General features: G+C 39.8%; 1 protein-coding gene across 1 annotated transcript in view; it reads right to left on the bottom strand.

The window, feature by feature from the left end:
• Positions 1-9,057, bottom strand: part of MKRN2 (makorin ring finger protein 2) — a 32,268-nt gene extending 23,211 nt beyond the window's left edge. The window contains exon 1 of the mRNA XM_019732664.2: positions 8,912-9,057. Coding sequence (XP_019588223.2) covers positions 8,912-8,937 — 26 coding nt within the window. The 5' untranslated portion in view covers positions 8,938-9,057. The remainder of the gene's footprint in view (positions 1-8,911) is intronic.
• Positions 9,058-12,173: the final 3,116 nt, after the last annotated feature.

Here is a 12,173-nt window from a genome sequence, read left to right on the forward strand (position 1 = left end):
CAGTAACTTGCTGTAAGTCTGCTGTAGGTGAAAAGAAGAAAGGAAGGAAGACGGAAGGAAGGAAATGGCACAGAACCTAACAGACTAAGGGGTATTCTTCGATAGAAACTTAAGAGTCTGGTCAAGATGGCAGAGTAGGTAAACGCTGTGCTTACCTCCTCCCATAACCACATCAAAATTACAACTAAACTATGGAACAACTATTATTGAGAACCACTTGAAAACTAGCTGAACAGAAGTCCTATAACTGAGGATATACAGAAGATACAATGAGACTGGTAGAAGGGGTGGAGATGCGGGACAAGCAGGCCCCACCCCCATGATGCAATGGTTAAGAAATGGGAGGGATACCTTGGCTGCAGAGGTCCCCCTTGAAGAGCGAGGGGTCCCAGCCCTACACACTTGCTTCCTCACAAAACTCACTCACTCAAAGCCCCAGAACAAGGTCAGCAGCTCATAAAGCACCAGGAACATATACAGAAGGACCTAAACTGACTAGCTTCACGGCGAGGGCTGGAGGAGCAGGGGCCAGGGCAGCTCTCTATGGGGATGGATGCACTGGCAGGTGCTGTTGTTCCTTTGTTGAGCTTTCCCTCCACCCAGATGGCTCAGCACAGGTGGGCCAAATCTGTGCTTTCCACTAACCTGGCTAACATTGTTCATCCTGCCCTGGTGGTTACCTGAGACCCCACCTCACCCAATTCACATACCCAGCCTCAGCCACTTCCAGCATCTTTTCCACATAAGCAGCCTGCCTCATCTTGTATTGTGGACTTTCTTAGCTTCCCTCAAAGATCCACAACCCGCAAACAAGCAATGGCTGGCCTTGGCATGCCCTGTACCTCTTTCTAAGCAGTGCCAAGCCCGACACAAGTGGCAACTGGTCTTAATTTGCATCGTAACTCCCATCAGGTGGCCCTAAGCCTGGCATAAGCAGTAGCCAGTACTGGCTTGGAAAGTAGCTGCAACTAAGTGGCCACAGGCCTAGCTCAAGTGGAAATAAACTACAGATCACTTTGTAGCTCCTACTTGGTGGCCCCAAGCCCGACACAAGCAGTGGCTGACCTTGGCCTGCACTGGAATCCCTGCACTGGAGTGCAGGCTTCAGAACCAACATACCTGCTGGCCTCCTTCAGACCACACCAGAGCACCACTCAACCAGTTCCACAAATGACACACCTCAAGGGAGCCCACTAACGTGACTCCTGCTCTGTGAGATCAGACCCTGCACAACAGCTTGTCCACTGTAGTCATGGCCAACCCTCATAACCAGTCAGTTTGAGGGTCAACCCCACTCACAGATGTGCCAACACTAATCAAGGCTTAGCTACAAGAGGAGGGCATATACAATCCACACAAGGGACACCCCTGGAGCACTAGGCTCAGGTGACCAGGGAAACTGTGCCACTGGGCCCCACAGGACACCTACTACATAAAGCTACTCTGCCAAAACTGGGAGATGTAACAGAGTTAGTAACTAGAAACAAACACAAGGAGTCAGTCCAGATGAGCAGATAAAGAAACATTTCCCAAATTAAAGAATAGGACAAAACTCCAGAAAAAGAACTAAACAAAATGGAGACAAGCAATCTACCAGATACAGAATTAAAAATACTGGTTATAAAGATGCTCAATGAATTAAGCTAAGAAAGATGAACTCAGTGAGACCTTCAACAATGAGATAGAAAACATAAAAAAGGAGATGAAAAACATAAAAAAGAACCACTCAGAAAAGAAGAATAACTAAACAAAGACTACATTAGAGGGAATCAACAGCAGATTAGATGAAGCAGAGGATCGAATCAGCGATCTAGAAGACATGGTAGTGGAAAACATCCAACTGGAACAGCAAAAAGAAAAAAGAACTTAAAAAAAATGAGGTCATTTAGAGATAAAGACACGTGTGCGCCAATGTTCATTGCAGCTTTGTTTACGGTGGCCAAGACATGGAAACAACCAAAATGTCCTTCGATAGATGAATGGATAAAGAAGTTGTGGTATATATACACAATGGAATACTATTCGGCAGTGAGAAAAGATGATATAGGAACATTTGTGACAACATGGATGGATCTTGAGAGAGTAATGCTGAGCAAAACAAGTCAGACAGAAAAAGCAGAGAACCATGTGATTTCACTGATATGTGGTATATAAACCAAAAACAACAAAAGAACAAGACAAACAAATGAGAAACAGAAACTCATAGACACGGACAATAGTTTAGTGGTTGCCAGAGGGTAAGGGGGGTGGGGGTGGAGGTGAGGGTAAGGGGGATCGAATATATGGTGATGGAAGAAGTGACTCTGGGTGATGAACACACAATGGGATTTATAGATGATGTAATACAGAATTGTACACCTGAAATCTATGTAATTTTACTAACAATTGTCACCCCAATAAATTTAATTAAAAAAAAAAAAAAAAAATGAGGACAGTTTAAGGAACTTCTGGGACAACATCAAGCATAACAACATTGACATTATAGAGGTACCAGAAGAAAAAGACAGACAGCAAGGGATTAAAAACCCATTTGAAGAAATAATGAATGAAAACTTCCCTAACCTGGTGAAGGAAACAGATATACAAATCCAGGAAGTCCATCACCCAATCAAGATGAACCCAAAGAGGTCCATAGCAAGACACATCACAATTAAAATACCCAAGATTAAAGACAAAGAGAAACTCTTTAAAGTAGCAAAAGAAAGTCAGTTAGTTACATACAAGGGAGCTCCCATAAGACTGTCAGTTGATTTCTCAACAGAAACTTTGCAGGCCCAAAGCGACTGGCAAGAAATATTTAAACTGACTAAAGAGCAAACACCTATACCAAGATTACTCAACTCAGTAGGGCTATCATTTAAAATTGAAGGATAAAGAGTTTCTCAAAGAAGAAAAAGCTACAAGAGTTCACCACCACTAAACCAGTATTACAAGAAATGTTAAACGTAATTCAAGAAGATAAAAAAATATGAATTAAAAAAATAGGGAAAAAAATTCTCACCGACAAAGGCAAACAGTTAAAAACAATGGATCGACCAAGTATAAAGCTAGTATAAATGTTAAACAGCAAAAGTAGGAAAATCATAAATGTTAAACAGCAAAAGTAGGAAAATCATGAGTAATTACTACAATAAGTTAAGGGATACATAGGAATACACATGCACAAAAGTAAAAAAACAAAAAACACAAATGTGGAGGAGGTGAATAAAAATTGTAGTGTTTTTAGAATGTGTTCGAACTTAAGCGACCATCAACTTAAAATAGACTGCTATAAGCATAGGTTGGTATGAAGCACATGGTAACCACAAAGAAAAATCTACAAGATATATACAAGAAATAAACAGAAAGGAATCCAAACATATTATAGAAAGATATCAATATACAAGAGAAGAGAGCAAGAGAATAAGAAACAGAGACGAACTACAAAAACAATCAGAAAACAATAAAATGGCAATAACTACATACCTATCAATAATTACTTTAAATGCAAACGGACTAGATACTCCAACCAAAAGAGGGAGGACGGCTGAATGGATAAGAAAACAAGACTCATACATCTGCTGCCTACAACAGACCCACTTCAGATCAAAAGACACACAAAACTGAAAGAGATGGAAAAGATATTTCATGCAAACGGAAGGAAAAAAGAGCTGGGGTAGCAATACTTACATTAGACAAACTTTAAAACAAAGTGTTACAAGAGACGCAGAAGGGCATTTCATAATGATAAAGGGATCAATCCAACAAGAGGATATAACCCTTGTAAACATTTTGCACTAAAGCAAATAATACTAAAACTTATACAGAACCATAAAAGACCCGGAATAGCCAAAGCAATCTTGAGAAAGAAAAGTCGGAGGTATCATGCTACCTGATATCAAACCATACTACAAAGCCATAGTAATCAAAACAGCATGATATTAGCATAAAAGCAGACACGGAACAGAATAGAGCCCAGAAATAAACTTGCACCTATATGGTCAATTAATTTTTGACAAAGAAAACAAGAACATACAACAGGAAAACAGCCTCTTCAATAAATGGTGTTGAGAAAACTGGACAGACACATGCAAAAAATGAAAGTAGACCATTTTCTTACACCACATACAAGGATAAACTCAAAATGAACTAAAGACTTAAATGTAAGACCTGAACCATAAAACTCCTAGAAGAAAACATAGGCAGTAAAGTTTTTGACATTGGCCTTAGCATTACTATTATTTTTTGGATATGTCTCCTTGGGCAAGAAAAATAAATAGGACTACATCAAACTAAAAAGTTTTTGCACAGTGAAGGAAACCATCAACAAAATGAAAAGACCACCTACAGAATGGGAGAAGATATTTGTCAATGATACATCTGATAAGGGGTTAATATCCAAAATATATAAGGAACTCATACAACTCAACATCAAAACAAAAAAACAATCTGATTAAAAAATGGGTGGACATGAATAGCCATTTCTCCAAAGAGGACATATAGATGACCAAAAGACATATGAAAAGATGCTCAACATCACTAATAAGGGAAATGCACATTAAAACCACAATGAGATTTCACCTCTCACCTGTCAGACTGGCTATCATCAACAAATCAACAAATGTGTTAGTGAGGATGTAGAGAAAAGGGAACTCTCGTTCACTGTTAGCGGGATTGTAAATTGGTGCAGCCACTGTGGAAAACAGTATGGAGGTTTCTTAAAAAATTTATAAGTAGAACTACCATATGACCCAGTAATTCCACCTCTGGGTATTTATCTGAAAAAATCCAAAACACTAATTTGAAAAGATATATGCACCCCTACGTTCACTGCAGCATTAATTACATTTAGCCAAAATATGGAAGCAACCTAAGTGTCCATAGACATAGGAATGGATAAAGATGATGTGGTGTATACATATATACAATGGAATATTACTCAGCCATAAAGAAGAACGAAATCTTGCCATTTGCGACAACACAACATGGATAGACCTAGAGCATATTATGCTAAGTGAAATAAGTCAGAGAAAATTACCGTATGAGTTCATATATGGAATCTAAAAAATAAATGAACAAACAAAACAAAAACAAACTCATAGCTAGAGACCAGATTGATGGTTGCCAGATATGAGGGGGTGGGGGAATGGGTGAAAAAGGTGAAGGAATTAAGAAGTACAAAAAAAGTTATAAAAACAGTTATGGGATGTAAAGTACAGCATGGGGAATTATAGTCAATAATATTTTAATAGCTATGTATGGTGTCAGATGGATACTAGACTTATCAGAGTGATCACTTTGTAAGGTATATAAATGTGTAATCATTATGTTGTATACCTGAAACTAATATAATACTGTACATCAACTGTAATTAAAAAATAATTTTAAAAAAAAGGAAACAAGAGAAACTTGAAAAAAAGGCCTATTCCAAAGGGATCGTTATTCACAATACAGATATTAAGTATGCAGAAGAGCTATTTAACACAGCAAGTCTGAGCTTGCTATCTTTAGAAAGTCCTGCTTATAGGGCTGGTGGGCCCCTGTCTAGTGTTTGGAAGTTGGCTTGTAAACTGTTCTCTACACTAATATAAAATTTCCCCAAGTGCTTATCCTAACACATCGTAAATTCTCCAAAATAATTTGTTTTATTATCTAATCTCTGAACTAACCCTGTTGGTTAGGCATTATCACCCCAATTTTATAGATGAGAAAATTGTGGCACAGGCGTTATTGGGATTAGAATCCAGAACTTCCCAACCCTGGAGCTCCAGTTCTTCCTACCACTTACTGGCTGTCAAGGTGCCCCATGTTTTGTGACTTCCAAAAAATCAAAAGCTCTAGGCTTGACTTTCTCAGGAAACTGGAATTCTGGGTCTTACGCTAGTAATAGTAGTAATAAGACAAAATGATTTTTATCACATGAGGTCAAAGAAACTAGTTATCAAGCTATAACAAAGGCTTGCACCAGGGCTTTAAAACAGATTGGAAGACACAGGAGACGGTTAGGAAGAAGAATCAGCAAAAATGATCCCCAGATTGAGATAATGGATAGCGCGGCATATGAAGGAATCAGGAGAGCTGACTAACAGCACAACTCTGTGAGCCGCCATTCTTGTCATTCCAGGCAATAAACATAGAGTGTCTTTGTCATTAAGTCTGGAAATCGTAGCATTTCACATCCATTTCTTGGAGAGACATAACGTGAATCAGAACGGAAACAAAACTAACAGTATGTCCTGCTGTCATTCAGAACAAGCATATACATCACACTCCACAGTCAGGAAAACAAACCAAAAAACCCAAATACCTGTTTAGGTCTGGTTCCCCCAAATAAATCATACCTTGAACACTTCCTATAAGTTACTAATGTCTGCAGATAAGATTTTAGTGAATAAGATAATAAAGTGAGAAAAGCTTTTCCACCATGAACACACTAATGTTAACTTGTACTCTTGGTAATATTGCAGCTTTTTTCATTTAAATATGTGTTGTTTTTATTTGGCCAGGCAGCCCTCATGAGGGCTGACTCCTTCATACCCTTTGCAAGTGAACTTCTTTTACTTTTATATGTTTTTGTATGTGTTTTCCTTTCATATGAGCATATTAAAAGCTTAGAAAATTCCTGCAGTAAAGAAACCTTCATTCAGCTTTCCCAAACTTAGTTGGAGGCCATACAGTCTACAAGAAAACGGACTTGGATGCCACAGCTCTGCCACTTGGAAGCTGAATGACATTGGGCAATCGCTTCAATGCTGAGGCTCAGTTTCACGATCTATGGACTAGTCCTGGTTGTTGGATTACAAGCAATATGGCTCGTAGAGCAACTCAAAGAGCACCTAGCAAATTGTAAGCCCCCCCTACCCCTCCATACACAAAATCAGTTAGTACTTAAACAGCTCTCTTCCCAACATTCCAACCCACTCTTAGTCTATATGCAACAACACCCTGCAGGGTGCTCCTGCAGTTAGATGTGAAGTTTGGGGCAAGTCTCAAGTCTTTCTGAGCATGAGATTTCTTTATCTGTAAAATTAGATACTATATAGAGTTGAGATTCAATTATAAAGCATTATATAAATGGGCACTGTTTTGTGGACCCATCTTAGGAGCAGTAGCCAGAATCTGCTACAATCCACAATGACTAAGAAACTACTTCAACAGTAGTGTTAAAAAAAGAAAAGAAAAAAAAGAAAAAATATACATATATATATATATATATATATATATATATATATATGCACACATACATACACATACACACACATACACACACACACACTTTAAATAGAGCCAGAGCTGCCACCCCAGATGTACTGCCTTGCTCATCTTAAGCCTCAGACCTTTGGAATGTTAAAACAGGACAAGATAACCTTTATTGGGCCTAAAGCAACATTGTGCCCCAAAAAACTGTTTGCAAGGATAACAAGAAAGGAGACATTATGACTAAGGGACTTAAAATGAAAAACACTGTTTAGAATTAGCATCACTGTGTTAGCTTATCTGCATCAATAGAAATGCCTTCTTTCTATAGATGTAATTGTTCCTTTTCCCTTTCTCCTAAATATCGCTGTCTGTTTCCTAATTAGAACACTATTTGGGTTTCTGCCTGAATCAGTGCTTCCCAAATAGCCATTCTTTTTAAAAAAATCTCAAATAAATGCTTAATGCCTCTCACTCTGAAAGGCCTTTTAATTTTAGGGTAACGGGAAACTTTATACAAATAAAACACACACACAGACGTCGTCACAAAATATCTTCCAGCGCAAGTCTTTCCTATAGACACTAAGTGCAAATCTCTGACAAATGCTTAACATAAGCCACCCGGGCCTTACATAAATCAAATGAACCGTTAACATACACTAATGCTAACAGAAAATTTTTACATAGTCACTTCTCAATTATTCATACTAATGAAGAGCATAACATAAATGATACTTAAACTGTTCATTACATAATCAAGCTAACAACTGGGTTTTTTTCAAGCAATGTTTCCCACATAAGTTTTACTGAAACCAATTATTAAAATAAAACGTGTACTTTGCCAGTATTAGTTTAATTAGACTAGGATCCCAATACTGGTAAGCCACTAGCTTACCAAGGAACGACGGTGTTATACAACCAAGCTATTTCTATTTCACATAAGTCACAGTGCAATCATTCAGTTCTGAATTTTCTACAACCATCCATCCATTACCATAGTATTTCTCCACGTAAATGGGTGGATAAGAGTATCACTTAACCTCTTTCAGTCTGTTACCTGCACTGTAAAAATGGGAATTATATCTGCCTCGTAGTGTTATTGTGAAGTCTAGAAACAATGAATACAAAGGACTTGGAAATACATAGGGCACTTAAACTTGCCGTAAATCCTATCTGCCGTTATTTTCTGCACAACTGCTTACTTGCTAGCTCTCTGTAAGTTTAAGCTGCTTCGGGAGTTCTTCAAACTCGCAAGAAAGGAAGGCCGCGTTGGGGGCCTCAGCTTCTTTGAGGCCCTTATCGATTAACAACCTACTCCTGTGCTGCATCTCCACGGGTCAATGACCTCTTAGTATCCCCTTACTCAACTCCGAATCTCCTTTTCCAGCTAAACTTGAAGCTCCAAGAGCCCTTGTCCTAGGGCGCCAGCGCCGTGCACGGCCCTTGCTACCACGTCCTTCCAACCCACGAGGGTCACGCTTCAAACTCGCGGGACAGCTCCCGCGCTGGCCTCATTCACGACACACCGCCACGCACCGGCCGGGTCCCGGGCTCGGGCTGCAGCGCTACCAGGGCCTTGAAAAGCCCAACCGCGAACAGCTGAGCAACTTTACACGAATCCGCACCAGCCTCAGTTTCCCTGGCTGCAAGACTGGGGCAAACCGACCGCCCTGGGCCCCGGGGAGGGACCCCAAATGTCCCGGCGCTCCTGGACTCCGCGGAAGCGCGCACTAACCTGCAAGTGACCTGCTTGGTGCTCATGGTGGTCAGGCTGGAGGGCCGTGATCGCGCCGCCGCCTTTAGCTATCACCGTGGCCGCCTCGGTCTGGCCTTGCCCCCTCAGCGCGGCCGCGTCACGCCGGCGCACACCGCCCCTCTTGTGTGTCACATTTGTAGCGCCGGCCAGAAACCTCGCCGCCGTCACAATTGGTTCCGCCCTGGGGGTGAGGCATAGCCGACCCCCCAACCCCTCAACTCCTTGTCACTCATTTCCAAGCCTTTTCTGGGCCAGGCCTACCTAGCGTCTTAGTTCTTATCCCGACTGCCAGCTGTTTATTCCTACGGGTCTGTCGCCATCTCCAACAGCATTACTTAGCGACCTCTCGCGTCCCTAGAATCACCTCAACTCTCCCCAGGCCCAGCTCCTGCTTCTCCTCTGCGCATCTGTCACATGGGGTGTCATGAGGGGGGGGGGGTCTCAGCTCCCACTCCCCGCATAAGGACGCAGGATATGGTGGGATATGGTGAGGCCAAAAAGGCACATCCACGGAGCCACAGATAGGGGAGTCATACCACTATATTCTCACTGGTGGCTGGGTTGGAGACACAGGAAGCAGGAGCCATACAATCTGCAGCCTGCCCTCTGCTTCTCTGCCAACCAACTCCACTTATTAGCTGCAATCCTGGCTTGCTAGCTTAGCCACGGCAGTTATATCAGTGGCTAATGGCTAACTGGTTACAGCTGACAGCCCACTAGCCACAGCTGATGGTCATCCGATCACAGTTGATGGCCATTTACTACCTGAGCCAGCACCTTTCCACCTGAGGCCTAGAGCCCGGAAACTGCTCTCCTGGCTCTGTCCCCATCGCACCTTAATCCTAAGTACTCGTACCTATATCCATATTTATATTCCTCGGTCCCCTTTCTCAGGCCCTGTCTCTACTCTTCCTGCCAGACTTCACCTCCCAAGTAAGGAATTCCTCAGTCCTCTCCCAATTGCTCGTTTACAAAATCTCTACTCCCATCCCAAGTTTTAGTCATTTTCTTCCCTGGCATTCCTCTGCTGTTCGTCCTCCATTACCTATGGTGGAAACCCAAAGATATTCATTCCTCTGGTTCTCTATATCCTGCAAATCCTGCTCCTACAACTCTCTCCAATTGCACCCTCTTCTCTCCGTTTCCACCTTCATGATTCTAGTCTAAGCAACCATCAGTCCTTGCCTGGGCCCATGGAATGTAATGGCCTTTTAAGTTTTCTGGCTTCTGCTCCTGTCGTCTTCTAGTCAATTATTACACGAAACCAATTTTTAAAACATAAATCAGATCATGTCATTAACTTCCTTTAACCCTTTCAAAAGTTTCCCATTGCTTTAATTTTTTTAAATTTGTAAACATTGAAATATAACAGATTATAGTAAAGTGCACAAAACACATGTCTCTGTGTTTTACCTACCTGTTCACTCATGAAACCACCACCCAGATCAAAGACCATTATCAACACCCCAGAGGGCTTCTTTATGCCCTTTCCCAATCAGTATCTCCCAAAGATAACTGCTTATTCTCACCTCTATCATCACAAATTAGTTTTGCTTGTTCTTGACCTTGATAAAAATGAAGTCATTCAGTATATACTCTTTTGTCTGTCTTCTGACCAACATTAAATCTGTGAGATGTATACGTGTTGTTGTATATAGGTCTATGTTGTACTTTGCTGTAAAAATACTGAATCTTCCAATGAATGAGCACAGTATGTAAATCCAATTACTTTGGAACTTTTGAAATTTCTCAGAAATTTAGGAAATATATTGGAAAATGTGTAGTCTTCAGCATACAGATCTTCAACAACTTTTGTCAGATTTATTCCTGGGTATCTAGATGGGGTTTTTAAATGCTATTTAAATATTTTTTACAATGTCCTAATTGTGTGTTGCTTGTTCCATGCTAAATTCATGTATTAATTCTAATGGTTTATTGTTTTGGATTTTCTATGCACACAATCATGCCATCAGCAAATAATGACAATTTTACTTCATTTTCAATCTTTATAGCCTTCATTTTTTTGCCTTATTGCACTGCTGAGAACCTTAAATGTAACCTTAAATAGAAGTGGTAATAGTGTCTTCTTCCTGAATTCAGGGAAATTATTTAATATTTCACCATTAATTAAAATCTTAGCTCTAGGGTTTTTGAAGTTATCCATGATCAAATTAAGGAAGTCTTCTTCCTTTATCCTGTTAGTGTGTTGAATTGATTTTCTAATGTTAAATCAACTTGAATGACTCAGATATACCCCACTTGGCATGACATATTATTATTCTTTCTGTAAATCATCAGATTCTATTTGTTAATATTGTGTTTAGGACTTTTGCATCCTTGTTCATGAGATATAGTATTCCTTTCTTGTAATGTCCATGTCAGGTTTCGGTATATGAGTTTAGAAGTCTGTCCTCTTTTCTATTCTCTGGGAAAAATCTGTGTAATATATTTTTTCCTTAAATGTTTGGAAGAATTTACCACTGAAGCCATCTCAGCATGGAGATTACTTTGGCTTTGTTCATTTTGTCTGTTGTACATGTGATTTTGTATTTCACTGATTTCTGCTCTTTACTATTTCTTTTTTCTGTTTGAGTTCAGACAGAGCTTCTTGAGATGGAAGTTTAGATCACTAATGTTCAACTGTTCTTTTTAAGTATTTAAAGCTATAATTTTCCCTTTAAGCACTTTTTAGTTGTATTCCACAAGTTTTTATGTCATATTTTCCTTACCATTGGGTTCAAAATATTTTCTAATTTCCATTGTTATTCTTTGACCCACAAGTTATTTAGAAATGTGCTATTTAATTTCCAAACTACTGAGGATTTTCTAGTGATATTATTATTATTTTGATTGCTAGTATAATCCCACTGTGGAATTGTCTATTCTCCTTTTAGTTTGGGCAACATTTTATTCATATATATTTGAAGCCATGTTTTTAGGTTCAAACAAAGATCGCACTCTTCTGTTTTGTCAACACATTATTACTAAGAAAGGTCCTTCTTTGTGCTATTATAGTTGCACATGTGAATTAGCAGTGTTGTATCAATGAATCAATTCACCTCACTGTTGTGCACATAATACACTATGTAAAGACGTGTGTGAGAGATGTTTCTAAGAATGCTAGTTGTTCATTGCATCAGGGTACTGTTTTCAGAGAAAGAATTGTTGACCACACTTTGATGCTTGTAATATACTACGTAAAGATACCTGTATAACAGATGTTTCTAAAGAGTGCTAGTTT

Source organism: Rhinolophus sinicus, linkage group LG10 (assembly GCF_036562045.2).
Source record: "Rhinolophus sinicus isolate RSC01 linkage group LG10, ASM3656204v1, whole genome shotgun sequence".
In the NCBI taxonomy this organism is placed as follows: Eukaryota; Metazoa; Chordata; class Mammalia; order Chiroptera; family Rhinolophidae; genus Rhinolophus; species Rhinolophus sinicus.